The sequence below is a fragment of the Drosophila simulans genome, chromosome X (genome assembly GCF_016746395.2).
Source record: "Drosophila simulans strain w501 chromosome X, Prin_Dsim_3.1, whole genome shotgun sequence".
NCBI lineage: Eukaryota > Metazoa > Arthropoda > Insecta > Diptera > Drosophilidae > Drosophila > Drosophila simulans.
This window is the reverse complement of record NC_052525.2, coordinates 20612517-20629162: the sequence shown is the minus strand read 5'-3', so window position 1 is coordinate 20629162 and position 16646 is coordinate 20612517. Positions and strand designations below refer to the sequence as shown.

Below are 16646 nucleotides of genomic sequence, written 5' to 3'. Positions count from 1 at the left end.
CGGCGGACAACGTTCTGTAAAAAGTCAGACGGAAAAAGGCCCCAACTTATATGATTAGATTCAACCCATAACTAGAAAGGCACTTAAAGGCACTCTGGAGTGCAAAAACTAATGTGGTTGGTACAGCATTGCATACATGACATGCATGACATGTTCATGAAAAAAATTCTTAAAAATGAAAGCCGAATAGACATGTAACTGCTAGTTAAAATATGGATAATACTATGGATTTAAAACGTGGTTCCTAATTTGTAAATAACAAAATCCGCACAGTAAGCAACCAAAAAGCAGGGAAGAAAGCTACTTTTGGCAAGCCGATGTTCATACAGCTGTGTTCAAAAAAATAGCAGTGCTTGGGACCTGCGAGTTTAAGTTAAAAAATTCCTATGATTTACAATTTTAATGGTAAAATTTTTTTTATAATATCGTTAGGTATTTAATTTCAAACAATTTAGCAAATGTTTCACTTTTATTTCTTCAATAGTTTCGAAAATATAGATTAAAACAACATAATAGGCAGAAATTCAGGTGTTCACTAAAATAGCAGTGCTATGAAAAAATAGTAAAAAAAAAATCAACTTGACTTAGAACGAACTTAGTTTTTCTTTTTAATGTGTTAATTAGGGCCTAATACTTGGTTGGATAGCCTTTGTTAGCCAGCACAGCCTTACACCCACGCGACATGGAGTCCACCAGGTCCTGGCAACGTTTGGGGGGTATTTTTGACCATGCATCCTGCACAACTTGCCAAATCTGAGCCTTAGACGTCGGGGATTTCTTCGACACATATTGTTTAATGTCCCCCCACAGGTTTTCAATCCGGTTTAAATCGGAAGATGATGCTGGCCACGGCATTACATCTATTCTATTTTGGGTGAACCTATTCTTAGCCGATTTGCATCTTCGTTTCGTATCATTATCCTGTTGGAATGTCCATTTTAAGGGCATATTATATTCAGAATATGACAGTAAGACATCACTAAGTATATTTGCATATGCGTTTTGGTCTATAATACCATAAATCATATGTTATGGACTCATACCATTGTAAAAAAAAACAAGCCCATACCAGAAGTTTCGGTCCACCATGGTTGAAAGTCATCAGTGGGTGTTTTGGGTGGTACTCCGTGTTTGGAGGTCATCAGATATACTGTAGTGAACCAGTTCCACCAAATATAACTATTTTTGACCCATCAATCCAAAGGATATTAAGCCATTTGGAGACTGGCCAGATTAGGTAGGTTTTTGGGAAGCTTAACCTTGCCTTAATATGCCTAGGGCTAAGTAGGGGATCCTTTCATGGACTCCTCGCACTTAAATTTTGATTCAGTAGTCATCCCTGAATAGTAACGTTGCTGATTCCCAAGTTCAGCTCAGACTTTATATCCCCAAAGGATGCAAAAGCATAGACTTTGCTGTAACGAACTATGCGCCGATCCTCTATATCTGTGGTTTTAAGTATGGTACCACGGTTTTCGGGCTTCCATTCATATTTAATGGCATTGGATAACATTTTGGCAGAACATTCAAGGGTTTTTTGAATGTCCTTATATGTTTTTTCTTCCTTTCTAAGCTTAAAAATTAACATTCTTTTCTCCTGGGAGCAGTGTTGTCCTCTACCCACTAAAATACAATTTTTAAAATTTTTTTTTAAGTTATTGCCCTTTAAAATATACGAATTAACTTAACCAAACTCACTTTTTAGAAAATATTGATCATTTCGAGACTTTATAATGGACAAAACCAGAGACTGCTATTCTTATGAACAGCCTAAAAGTGGTGAATTTGCTCAAGAATGTAAATAAAAAAAGGATAACATGAAAAACTGACGCGATATTCTTTTTTTCTATATCTATACATTCCATTTTACAAAAATATGTGGAAAAAAAAGTGGATTCCAAAAAGGGACATGGAGAAATACATTTGTGTTTCTTAGTTTCCATCGCACTGCTATTTTTTTGAACACAGCTGTATATCCATGCAATAATTAAAAATGAAAGAAGCAACTGATGTATTTCAAATAACAACACTATGATAGTATGGTGTAATAATTGTAATGCATTTTTGTGTTCTTTATATTACTTTTATTGAAATAGAGATTCAGTATGATATCAGTAAAATTGTAACTTCTGTTAAGACTCATTAATATTCAATTAGGACATGTTGAAGGCTCTTTGACGACTCTTTTACGACTGACTTGTACTTGGTCTTGAAGAGTCCAAGCTAGCCAAATGCAATCCGTCTGCGCCGGCAGAGAGGCCGTCGGCAGAGACGTTGCTTTGCTCTTATGTACTTAACTTTGGCAGCGAGAGCGCCGCTGTCTAAGAGAGTCATGTGCACATAAAGATCGAGCAGTCGCGCATGCTAATTATGCCGACTCTGCACTTCTGGTCTGAATAGCATTCTTGTGTGGTCAGATTGCTGAGCACTCAAGATATGCCTGGGAACTGAAAAGTCTTACATAAACATTGTTGCAAAAGTGCTACAATGTGATTGTTCCCAATGTTCTGATTTGATACAGTGCTTATTCGATATGTGTGCACATTACATCTCCCTCCTTTTGGAAAATAACGTAATTTTATGAAGTTATTTTATAATTAAAAATTTTATATATATATATATTTTTTTTTTTTTTTTTTTTTTTTTTTTTTTTTAAGGAAGTAATTTTAATGTTAAGGAAATTTAAGGAACATTCTGTACAAACATACGTGTTCTTGGGGTTTTTTTTTTTTTTTTTTTTTTTTTTTTTTTTTTTTCAAATTTTTAGTTTATAATCGTTCAACCATCAAAGATGATAAAAGAAAAATGTTTTCTTACATTCAATGCACTTATGTGGGGTTAACTCTTTTCTCTATATATATATTTTTTTTTTTTTTGCTGGTGGCCACCATATTATTATTTTTTTTTTTTTTTTTTTTTTTTTTTTTTTTTTTTTTTTTTTTTTTTTTTTTTAAACCCTGTCTAGATTATTCGCCCTACTCATATATCTTCTTTTTAATATTTTGTTGTGTTTTATGTACAACGTCAGAAGGAACTGGGCCACTGTAGTATGTGCCTATGCAATATTAAGAACAATTAAATAAAATAGCATATTAACTTATGGCAGCACTTTGTTGCTATGTTTATGTTTATGTTTATGCACGCAGTTAGGCCAGGGCGGATGTAACATGATCACCCACTCGAAGGCCACAAAGTATAAGTGCATTGCCCACTCGAAGGCAAAAAAAGTATAAGTGCATGGTCAGCATTCACACGCCGACCAAATACATATTACATACGTACATACATATCTCGCTCTCCCGATAAGCCTAGATATATAAGATATACATAAGAACGCCGCTCCGCTGCTGGCGTACCCGGCAGCGCAGCTACGCGGATTAGCCTAAGTCCAAATATATTCAAAACTGTAAAATCAGAGACTCTGTAGACGTTGAGCTGGCAGAACCATTTCTGCCTACTCTAAAATCAAAAGAAGAAATTGAATAAATATATGTCAGCCCGACGGCTGCCTTCAACTTAAAACGGACTTGTGTTCTTAATTGGAGTTCATCATTACATGGCGACCGTGACAGTCGTCCAACGCTGGACGAATTGACCAAAGCTGGTGAAAACAAAGGAACAAAGGAACACTGGACTGGAAGAAGACTGGACTAATTAAATGGAACTGCAAAAACCAAGGAAAAATCTGAGTGAGTAGAGTTCTATTGAGTATGGGCAAACACCGTGGCGGTTTGAAAACTAAGCTGAATAAACGTATAGCCCACGTAAGGTGGCTAATATACGGTCAGCAAACGCCACCGGTTTGGTCGAAAGCTCTAAAGCTACATGCAGAGCTAGACCACTTGTTGCAATATCAGCAAGAATTAAAGACCCATAAGCTCGAGAAAACTCACTCAGATAATATTAAAAATATACCCACAATTAATGAAGTTCCAAAATACCAGGCATGTCCAGCACCAGCACCAGCATTAACAAAACCAAAGAAGTCCTGCCCCCCTGGCTGCGAAGGAATCTGGAGTCCCCACTGCCTGGGGACTTGTGAGCGACCATCGACGTCTTCAGCGGCGAAGAAATAGACAGCAGCGAGGGAGTGTCAGCGTGCCACCCCCGGCGACGCCCAGCTGACACCCAACAAATAGACAGCAGCGAGGGAGTGTCAGCGTGCCACCCCCGGCGACGCCCAGCTGACACCTGATGAGCATCATCAACAGCAGAATATAATAATAAATATATATAAATATAAAGTAAATATAAAATATATATAGATAAGAAAAATTGTAAGAAATATTGTAAAACGGAGCATATACTATTATGCCCTGTTAACCCAATATGGCCCGTGAAGCCATAGCTAGAATCAGGCAGGCAACAATGTAAAATACAATTTTTTTTTACTCTTGCGAACATTGGAAGATTTTATAAATAGATAATTCCAAACATAAATGTCTATAGAGACAAATGAAATAAGTAAAACTGAAAATAAAAGTATATACAAAGGAAATTTTCTATTCTATTCTCCAAAATATAAAATTAGTATACCCAAAATGGGTCTAATAGACACTAAAACTGTGGACTCTACAGCCAATGTAATAAATAAAGTAGAAGTCCAAAATGCAGACTTGTTCTGGATAACCATAATACTAATTGTAATTGCATTAATTATGGTATCCAATGCATTAATAAAAATATACAAACTGCATAACAAGTGTCTTAAGAAACGATACCGTAGCACTGCTAACGGTATAGATAATATTTAAGGAAGATCTTTAATAAAGTCAATTATGAATGAAAATATGAGAAAAATTATATGAAGAAAAAATAATAAATAAAAAAATATAAAACGTAATATTGAATTTATCTACATTAAAAAAAAAAAAAAAAAATATATATACAAATGAATAAATTTGAAGTTATGAGTATACCACAGCATGGACTGGGAAAAGCTTGTTGATCAGATAAAAGATCCAAATGAAAATTTCAGAAAATCCTATAAGTGCTTAACGCAAAACAGATCAACACAAGCTGTAACAATCAATAGGAATGCCCAAGTCTTGGTAAATAGTTATAATGAAATCAGAGAGTTGATCCAACAAAATAGAAAGAATTTGGAACGCAAACAGTGTGCTAAGGCTTTGAACCTACTGGTGACATTAAGAGAAAAATTAATATTTATAAAAAATAAATTCAGTCTCCAGATAGAAATTCCAACCATAGTAAACACCCCACTAAGAATAAATTTGAATGAAGACAGCACTAACTCTGACGAGGAAGATAGGACTATAGTCAAGGAAGACATTAAAGAGGAAGATCTTCACGATCTAACTATACCAGCAAAATTAATGCTGAAGAACGACGATAAAACAAATAACGCAGCCGACTCCGAAAATAACTTAACCATGGCAGAAGAAGCAGCTGCCATTAGGTCTTACATTAGGGAAGTCGCCTGCACAGTGCCAGAATTTGATGGGCAAAAGATCCATTTACAAAGATTCATTAAGGCAATCAAATTGGTAGACCTAGCTAAGGGACCATTTGAAGACATTGCAGTTGAGGTCATTAAGTCAAAAATAGTTGGCACAATTTTGAACTCAGTTGACAATGAAACGACAATTCCAGCAATTATAAACAAATTGCAGAAAGTAGTTGTCGGTGAGACATCCAGTAATGTCAAAGCAAAGCTAGCAACAGTTCAGCAGAGAGGTAAAACTGCAACGCAATTTACCGCTGAAGTTGATAGCCTGAGAAAACTTTTAGAAGCTTCCTATATCGATGAGGGTATACCTCTAGAACATGCCACTGGTCTAAGCACCAAAGAGGCAATTGAAACCATGATACATCGTGCTGAGCACGAAAGTATCAAAACAGTACTGGAAGCAGGGACTTGCACCACTATGGATGCAGCGATAAGCGCATACATAAGAACGAGTACAAGAGTTACCGGTGACATCAATAAAGTGATGTACTTTAGAGGTAACAGACCCAATAGAGGATACGGAAATGCCAATAGAGGTAGTAACCGCGGTAGAGGCTTTAATAACAATAGTATTAGAGGCAACTACCATAACGGTTACCAAAATAACGGTTACCAAAATAACGGTTACCAGAATAACGGTTATCAAAACCGCTATAATGGAAATAATAACCGTTATAATGGCTATAACAGAGGCCGTTATAATGGAAACAGAGGCCGTAACAACAGTCAGAACAACTACAACAGAAACAATGCCAATGTACGAGTAATCCAAGAACAGGGAAACTCGCAACAGCCTTTAGGTACTCAGTAGAAGAAGATCGTAGAGTATACACCATCAATTATAATCTCAACATATTTTCTACATTCATTCATGCCAAAACAGGCGTAAAACTAGTTTTTCTACTTGATACAGGTGCAGATATCTCTATTCTCAAAGAGAACTCTGACAAATTTTCTAATATTCAAATAACCAATAAAATAAACATTCAAGGCATAGGCCAACAGAAAATTCAGTCTCGAGGACAGACTTTTATTGAGATACAGACAGGTAAATACGTTATCCCACACGATTTTCATTTAGTAAATAAAAACTTTCCAATACCGTGTGATGGAATAATCGGAATAGATTTCATAAAAAAATATAATTGCCAAATCGATTTAAACCAAGAAGAAGATTGGTTTATAATTAGACCAAACAATTTGAAATTTCCAATATATATTCCCATAGCATACAGCTCTGGTATTAACACAACGTTATTACCAGCAAGATCCCAAGTTGTCCGAAGATTAATAGTATCATCAAAAGATGATAACATTTTAATTCCAAACCAGGAAATTCAAACTGGTATTTATGTTGCAAATACAATCGCAACATCAAGTAATACATTTGTCCGAATTTTAAATACAACCGATTCCGACCAATTAGTCAATATGGACACTCTAAAATATGAGCCACTTTCGAACTACAATGTAGTTCAGGCAAATAGTGAACACAGAAATAAAACTGTCTTATCTCAATTAAAGAAAAATTTCCCCGAATTGTTTAAATCACAATTAGAAAATATATGCAGCGAATATATAGATATATTTGCATTAGAATCAGAACCTATAACAGTTAATAATTTTTATAAACAACAGTTGAGATTAAAAGATGATGAGCCAGTATACACGAAAAATTATAGAAGTCCTCATAGTCAAGTGGAAGAAATACAAGCCCAAGTTCAGAAATTAATAAAAGATAAAATAGTTGAACCATCAGTTTCACAGTACAATAGCCCTTTGCTATTAGTACCCAAAAAGTCAAGCCCGAATTCTGATAAAAAGAAATGGAGATTAGTAATAGACTATCGCCAAATTAATAAGAAACTTTTAGCTGACAAATTTCCACTACCGAGAATAGATGATATTTTGGACCAACTTGGTCGAGCAAAATATTTCTCCTGCCTTGATTTAATGTCAGGTTTTCATCAAATCGAACTGGATGAAGGCTCGAGAGATATAACATCTTTCTCAACCAGCAATGGCTCATATCGTTTCACGCGATTGCCATTTGGCTTAAAAATAGCGCCTAATTCATTCCAAAGAATGATGACTATAGCATTCTCCGGAATAGAACCGTCTCAAGCATTCCTTTATATGGATGACTTAATAGTCATAGGTTGTTCCGAAAAACATATGCTTAAAAACCTCACTGAAGTTTTTGGTAAATGCAGGGAATACAACCTAAAGTTACATCCTGAAAAATGTTCATTTTTCATGCATGAAGTCACATTTTTGGGACACAAATGCACAGACAAAGGAATTTTGCCGGATGACAAAAAATATGATGTCATTCAGAACTACCCAGTTCCACATGATGCGGACAGCGCTAGACGTTTTGTAGCATTTTGCAATTACTACAGACGTTTTATCAAAAATTTCGCCGACTATTCGCGGCACATAACAAGATTATGTAAAAAGAATGTTCCATTCGAGTGGACAGATGAATGTCAAAAAGCATTCATACATTTAAAATCTCAGCTAATTAACCCAACACTCTTGCAGTACCCAGACTTCAGCAAAGAATTTTGCATAACAACAGATGCAAGCAAGCAAGCGTGTGGCGCAGTTTTAACTCAAAACCATAATGGCCACCAACTCCCAGTTGCTTATGCATCCAGAGCTTTTACGAAAGGTGAAAGCAATAAGAGTACAACAGAACAAGAGTTAGCAGCAATTCATTGGGCAATAATACATTTCAGACCATACATTTACGGAAAACATTTCACTGTGAAAACAGACCATAGACCATTGACATATTTATTCTCGATGGTGAACCCCAGCTCTAAATTAACTAGAATAAGGCTTGAACTAGAGGAATATAATTTTACAGTAGAGTATCTAAAGGGCAAGGACAATCATGTAGCAGATGCGTTATCAAGAATAACCATCAAAGAGCTAAAAGATATAACTGGAAATATATTAAAAGTCACTACAAGATTTCAAAGTAGACAAAAATCCTGCGCAGGAAAAGAACAATTGGATTTGCAAAAGCAAACCAAAGAAATAGCTTCAGAGCCCAACGTATACGAAGTCATAACAAATGACGAGGTACGAAAAGTAGTGACATTGCAATTGAATGACTCGATATGTTTATTTAAACATGGAAAGAAAATTATTGCAAGATATGATGTTGGTGATCTTTATACTAATGGAATTCTTGATTTAGATCAATTTCTCCAAAGGCTTGAATTGCAGGCCGGTATATATGATATCAGCCAAATCAAAATGGCACCGTGGGAAAAAATCTTTGAACACGTTTCAATAGATAAATTTAAAAATATGGGCAATAAAATATTAAAGAATTTAAAAGTAGCGCTACTTAACCCGGTGACCCAAATAAATAATGAAAAAGAAAAAGAAGCTATATTGTCTACATTACATGATGATCCAATACAAGGAGGGCATACAGGCATTACAAAAACCTTGGCCAAGGTCAAAAGACATTATTACTGGAAAAATATGAGTAAATACATAAAAGAGTACGTAAGAAAATGTCAAAAATGCCAAAAAGCAAAAACAACAAAGCACACAAAGACTCCAATGACGATAACTGAAACACCAGAACATGCTTTCGATAGAGTTGTTGTGGACACAATTGGTCCACTACCCAAGTCAGAAAATGGTAACGAGTACGCAGTCACTCTCATATGTGATTTAACCAAGTACTTAGTTGCCATACCAATAGCAAATAAAAGCGCAAAAACAGTCGCAAAAGCTATATTTGAATCTTTTATTCTAAAGTACGGTCCAATGAAGACGTTCATAACGGACATGGGAACAGAGTATAAGAATTCAATAATTACTGACCTGTGTAAATATTTGAAAATAAAAAATATAACATCAACAGCTCATCACCACCAGACAGTTGGAGTAGTAGAAAGAAGTCATAGAACTTTAAACGAGTATATACGATCCTACATATCGACGGACAAAACCGATTGGGACGTATGGCTTCAATATTTCGTATACTGCTTCAACACGACCCCATCTATGGTACATAATTATTGTCCATATGAATTAGTTTTCGGTAGAACAAGTAATTTACCAAAACATTTTAATAAACTACATAGCATAGAACCAATATATAACATAGATGATTACGCTAAGGAGAGTAAATATAGGTTAGAGGTAGCATATGCTCGAGCAAGAAAACTTCTTGAAGCACACAAAGAAAAAAATAAAGAAAATTATGACTTAAAAGTAAAAGACATAGAATTAGAAGTAGGAGATAAAGTTTTACTAAGAAATGAGGTAGGTCATAAATTAGACTTTAAATATACGGGGCCCTATAAGATAGAAAGCATAGGAGATAATAACAATATTACGCTACTTACTAATAAAAACAAAAAACAAATAGTTCATAAAGATAGATTAAAGAAATTTCATTCATGATTGAATTTAAACTTATATTTTCCTTAATCATTTATACAAATTTTCCATACACTACGTATATTTTTATCTTTGCATTATAAAATCAACTATTGTTGTTCAAACAAAAAACACAAACAAAATAAAAATAAAAATAAAATAATTTGCATTTAATAATCAAAATAACTTCACTAGGTTACGTTATTTTTCAAAAGGAGGGAGATGTAGTATGTGCCTATGCAATATTAAGAACAATTAAATAAAATAGCATATTAACTTATGGCAGCACTTTGTTGCTATGTTTATGTTTATGTTTATGCACGCAGTTAGGCCAGGGCGGATGTAACATGATCACCCACTCGAAGGCCACAAAGTATAAGTGCATTGCCCACTCGAAGGCAAAAAAAGTATAAGTGCATGGTCAGCATTCACACGCCGACCAAATACATATTACATACGTACATACATATCTCGCTCTCCCGATAAGCCTAGATATTGTGGGAGTCGAGCCGAATGGCAACCTTCTATGTGCTACCGCACTTATCTGGTGACGAACCATTTTAGGCAAATTAAAATCCTGGCCAAAATGAAAGTTGCCCTATAAAAATACCACAAAATTCCAGAGTAGGATTATAGCAAGCTACGGTCACACATGATTTGCAGACTTCCGTTCTCTTTTTGTGAAGGCGTGATCGAGTGCAGTTCAATATTGTGCAAAATCCATATTTAAAAATCCACGAGCATCGTGTGGTTCGGATTATAGTTTTTCAAGGCAAATACTGCCGAGTGATAGTTTACCTTTAACTGCGTCGCTGCCGGTCCCACGTTTGGAGATAGGAGTTTTAGTGGCTGCGTCGCCAAGGCGGTTAGTATTGTTTTTCGCTAAACTTTTGACCACGCGTGAAATTTACTGTGGCTTCATTGATCGCAGATAGATTTACAACTGCTGGCATCAGGAGCACCCACCGTGTGCAGTGGAAGGCTGGGCTTGACCTCTTCTGCTGCCGACAGATCACAGGTCAACCCACCCCAGAGTTGGCGTTCTTTTTTTCTTCATCGCCGCACGCAGGAAGCAGATCGCCGTGCATCCATTTAATGCACAAATCAGCTTGGTGTCTTCTTCAACCCTGCGTTTTCCAATAATATTTGGGCACAACACGAGCCCCAGGCTGGCCTTGTCGCTGCGTATGCTGCGAACCCGAAGCAGCCGCAACACGAATGATCGTGTCCAGTATTAAGTATATTTAGAATAGTTTTTTTTATATTTGAGTTAATTTTACATAAGAATATTTACTTATAAATTTCTATAATTCTAATTTAGCTTAACTTGTGGGAGATCTGACAAGTTTATATATGTGATTCTCCTGATTTATAGTAATAACTACAGCAAATCATCAAACGTCATCAGGCCTGCTGACATCGATGGAAAGTGCGTGAGTACAGAACAAAATAATAAAACACACAAACATATATATATAAAAGTCAGATATTCCTAAATAGTATTCTTAAAATATCCTGCCTTAATTAATCATGATTTAAAGAAGTTTATAGTTTAAATACTCATTAATCATAAATAATTCTAATGTAAAATAAGTCGAAGGAACAAAAGAATAATGTAAGCTTATATACCAGTATTTGAATTTCTACCTTAATTATTTTTATTTCATTTTGTCGCTGATAATCAAAATTAATCAATAAGAGATTTTCTTAACATAAATAACGTAAATTTTAGTTTAAGGCTTAGGTTTAGGAAAATGTATCTGAATCTTATATTTATCTTTAATTATATGGGGTCCAAAATGAATTAATTTGACTTCTTGTTGGGCACCAAAGGGTATGTAGAGCAGTGGTTGTACTAGGGTGGAGTCCGAATGGATTCCACAGGTAGGGTGGGTAATGAATAAGGCCAATAACATCTGGGCCTCGTCTTCAATAGGTACACCTTCTTGTCCGCTTCCTAACCGTTTGGTTATCGTTTTTTGAATCTACCGTATCTCTGTCTACACTATTGTAGCTGTAACACTCTTTGTTCATCACAACACAAAACCCACGCCCATTTTCCCTGAGCATGCCGGTAAAAATCGTAGACAGAGTGTGTTGGGGTGGACAACGCTCTATGAGTGTGTTCGTTACAGTTATAATTGGCGCCCAAACGTGGGACAGCCCGATGCCTGATTAGGCACTTGTCGTTTGACAACCGAGCTTCCCGTTAATAAACAATCCATCCACTTTTAGTTTCAGTTAGGTATTTCATATTCCGTCCTGGAATTTATGGTCTCTGGAGAGTTCCGGAGCCATACCGGAGGAAATGTTATGCTTTTATGTGTTTTTTTTTCTATCAGTTCAGTAATAACCGAACAGTATTGTTAAAAAAACAACATTCTAATTTGAGTAATTGATTCTTAGGAATTATAGTTCTGATTTAAAGTCGGTTCTATACCAGGATTTCACTATTCAAAAATTACCTCCTTATCATTTAGGATCGAGATTTTTCTAGCTGGATAGATTCGGCTAGTTACTCTTCTAAGTGGTAAGAGTTCATAAATAATAAAAGACATTTATTTTACAACTCTGTATGCATACCCCGTTAGCTTTTCGTACCTATTGAATTATACAACCTACTGCTTTACTACTCAGGGTAAGACCCGCAGGTATTATTTTGTTCTCTTAACTGGTATCTTTTTGTCGCCTAGCGTTGATCGTTGGATCTTAGCGCGTACTCATTATCTTTTTTTCGTTTATCTTTGATCGTTGGATCTTAACGTTTTTGCCTACTATTGATCGTTTGATCTTATCGCTTATCTTTCTTGTTTTAACGAGAGGAATTGTTAGACTTTAAGTATTATTCTAGAAGCTTCGAAAATGATGATGCGAAGTAATGAAAATTTAGTTGACGTAGATACGGATGCGTTGGTGACATGCACCATCTGCAACGGGCCAGTACGTAATCTGGATTTGGTTGAAACCCGTTGTAAACATTCCTTTCACAAACATTGCCTTGACAACTACCTTAAGAACCATGACAAATGCCCCATATGTGGCCAGCCATGTTCTCAATCCGAGTTAGGATCTCATTTGCCTTTGTCGACTAAATCTCAAGGTAACAGAATGATGACCCGTTCAGGTTCTCGGAATACAGCCAAACAACATGAGAAGTCTGATCCAAATTCCCAACAGGAAATTTGTAGCGATAGTTCAGATTCCAGAGTTGTGACAGAAGACCGTGTTCAGCAAATAGTCCAAAGTTCAATGCAGGCCTTTCAAGCAAGCATGCTACAATCAGTGACAGAACAAATCACTATGGCGTTCACTCAATTGAATAAATCCACATTTGTAAATAATGGACAGAGTGAGCTGCAGCAGGACATACAAAATAATTTCGGTCGAGACGTTCCCGAAATAAACTCAGAAAGAAATAACAATTCACATGTTAGGACTTCACCAGACTTTCGTAGCGATCGGAGTGATCTTTCATTGGATAGACCTGATAGGATTTCCAATATTATATCAAATTGGCGTATTAAATTCAGCGGTTCAGCCAACGACATTGCCATTGAGGATTTTATTTACCGCGTAAATTGTCTCACTTCGCAAAGCCTGAACGGAAACTTCGAACTTCTTTCCCATTTCGCTAATTTACTGTTCGCAGGACCGGCCTTAGCATTTTATTGGCGTGTTCACAGATCGCTGGATAACATGAATTGGAACGTGTTATGCAGGCGTTTAAAGGAAAGATATCAAGATCAGAGATCTGATCGTGAAATTAAAATTGCTATGCGTTGCCGCAAACAGGGTAGCACAGAAAATTTTGATGACTTTTTGGATGCAATGCTTTCCATTGCAGATTCCCTTCGTGAACCAATGCAGGACAGTGAGATTACTGTAGAAGTTCGTCATAATCTCAAACCGGAGATCAAGCACGAATTACTGCACGTAGACACCCCAAATTTAGCAACATTGCGCAAAGAATGTCATCGTCACGAAGATTTCTTTCAAAGCACCCGGACAAAACCAATCCAACGTCCGAACACAAGCAAGCGTTTTGTAACCGCAATTCTGCAGAAAGATGATTCCGAAGATCAGTCTGAGGAAGAACATGATGTTGAGGACGAGATTTGTGTCGTTAGGACTCCTGAGAAAATGAAGTGCTGGAACTGCGATGAATCAGGTCACGGTTACCAGAATTGCCTTAAGACACGCCGTATTTTTTGTTATGGTTGCGGAACACCGGAGGTGTATAAACCCAACTGCGCAAAATGTAAATCGACATCGGAAAACTCTCAGCAAGGCATTCGTTATGCGAACAAAACGAATGTCCGCCCTTAGCTTCGAAAATACAAACTGAACCAAATTCTGTGGCAAATGATGTTCATTCCATTCTGCCTTCAACTCAACCTGACGTAACATTATCCCAAACTTTTAATCCATATCATTTGCAAGTGCTGGAGAATGCGAATCGTAAATTGCAATTATCTAGGGAAAATTCACTTAATAATCGAAAACACCGACCATCACGGCGAATTCGTAAGTTTTGGATTCGTAAACGATCATTCAACCGTTTTACGATTTCATCAATTGTTCAAAATAAGAACGATATTCGACCTGTCACACACATTGACTTATTTGGTCAATCGCATTTAGCTCTCCTAGACAGTGGTGCCAACAAAAGTGTTATAAGTGGGGAGCTAGCACAACAATTAATATCATGCCAAGGACATTTGGTAATTGCTTTTGACTCCTTTGTCAGTTTTTATTGTTAGTCACAGGGACTAAAAATCAAATCTGTGGTTGTGGGAGTCGAGCCGAATGGCAACCTTCTATGTGCTACCGCACTTATCTGGTGACGAACCATTTTAGGCAAATTAAAATCCTGGCCAAAATGAAAGTTGCCCTATAAAAATACCACAAAATTCCAGAGTAGGATTATAGCAAGCTACGGTCACACATGATTTGCAGACTTCCGTTCTCTTTTTGTGAAGGCGTGATCGAGTGCAGTTCAATATTGTGCAAAATCCATATTTAAAAATCCACGAGCATCGTGTGGTTCGGATTATAGTTTTTCAAGGCAAATACTGCCGAGTGATAGTTTACCTTTAACTGCGTCGCTGCCGGTCCCACGTTTGGAGATAGGAGTTTTAGTGGCTGCGTCGCCAAGGCGGTTAGTATTGTTTTTCGCTAAACTTTTGACCACGCGTGAAATTTACTGTGGCTTCATTGATCGCAGATAGATTTACAACTGCTGGCATCAGGAGCACCCACCGTGTGCAGTGGAAGGCTGGGCTTGACCTCTTCTGCTGCCGACAGATCACAGGTCAACCCACCCCAGAGTTGGCGTTCTTTTTTTCTTCATCGCCGCACGCAGGAAGCAGATCGCCGTGCATCCATTTAATGCACAAATCAGCTTGGTGTCTTCTTCAACCCTGCGTTTTCCAATAATATTTGGGCACAACACGAGCCCCAGGCTGGCCTTGTCGCTGCGTATGCTGCGAACCCGAAGCAGCCGCAACACGAATGATCGTGTCCAGTATTAAGTATATTTAGAATAGTTTTTTTTATATTTGAGTTAATTTTACATAAGAATATTTACTTATAAATTTCTATAATTCTAATTTAGCTTAACTTGTGGGAGATCTGACAAGTTTATATATGTGATTCTCCTGATTTATAGTAATAACTACAGCAAATCATCAAACGTCATCAGGCCTGCTGACATCGATGGAAAGTGCGTGAGTACAGAACAAAATAATAAAACACACAAACATATATATATAAAAGTCAGATATTCCTAAATAGTATTCTTAAAATATCCTGCCTTAATTAATCATGATTTAAAGAAGTTTATAGTTTAAATACTCATTAATCATAAATAATTCTAATGTAAAATAAGTCGAAGGAACAAAAGAATAATGTAAGCTTATATACCAGTATTTGAATTTCTACCTTAATTATTTTTATTTCATTTTGTCGCTGATAATCAAAATTAATCAATAAGAGATTTTCTTAACATAAATAACGTAAATTTTAGTTTAAGGCTTAGGTTTAGGAAAATGTATCTGAATCTTATATTTATCTTTAATTATATGGGGTCCAAAATGAATTAATTTGACTTCTTGTTGGGCACCAAAGGGTATGTAGAGCAGTGGTTGTACTAGGGTGGAGTCCGAATGGATTCCACAGGTAGGGTGGGTAATGAATAAGGCCAATAACATCTGGGCCTCGTCTTCAATAGGTACACCTTCTTGTCCGCTTCCTAACCGTTTGGTTATCGTTTTTTGAATCTACCGTATCTCTGTCTACACTATTGTAGCTGTAACACTCTTTGTTCATCACAACACAAAACCCACGCCCATTTTCCCTGAGCATGCCGGTAAAAATCGTAGACAGAGTGTGTTGGGGTGGACAACGCTCTATGAGTGTGTTCGTTACAATATATAAGATATACATAAGAACGCCGCTCCGCTGCTGGCGTACCCGGCAGCGCAGCTACGCGGATTAGCCTAAGTCCAAATATATTCAAAACTGTAAAATCAGAGACTCTGTAGACGTTGAGCTGGCAGAACCATTTCTGCCTACTCTAAAATCAAAAGAAGAAATTGAATAAATATATGTCAGCCCGACGGCTGCCTTCAACTTAAAACGGACTTGTGTTCTTAATTGGAGTTCATCATTACACCACACTTGTAATTGTCAAAATTAGGAGTAAAACCCACAGTGCTTGAATATCTTCTGTGTGATCTACAATTTTGACGTTGTTCACGACATTAGC

General features: G+C 36.6%; 1 protein-coding gene across 4 annotated transcripts; it reads left to right on the top strand.

Annotated features, from left to right (window-relative positions):
* Positions 1–10372: 10372 nt before the first annotated feature.
* On the top strand, positions 10373–16310 carry LOC120285366. Of its 4 annotated transcripts, none has more exons than XM_039297857.2 (2): positions 10373–10745; positions 10816–16310. In XM_039297857.2, the coding sequence occupies exon 2, from the start codon at positions 12743–12745 to the stop codon at positions 14204–14206; it is 1464 nt and encodes a 487-aa protein (XP_039153791.1). In that variant the 5' UTR covers positions 10373–10745; positions 10816–12742; the 3' UTR covers positions 14207–16310. The 4 variants fall into 4 exon arrangements, 2 of the variants coding, with proteins under 2 accessions (XP_039153791.1, XP_039153790.1); XR_005544677.2 differs by having other exon boundaries at positions 10373–15038; positions 15109–16310; XR_005544676.2 differs by having other exon boundaries at positions 10373–15038; positions 15105–16310.
* The last annotated feature ends 336 nt before the right edge of the window (positions 16311–16646 follow it).

Coding starts and splice junctions, on each gene's coding strand:
- LOC120285366 (XM_039297857.2), top strand. CDS start 12,743: ATGATGATGCGAAGTAATGAAAATTTAGTTGACGTAGATACGGATGCG.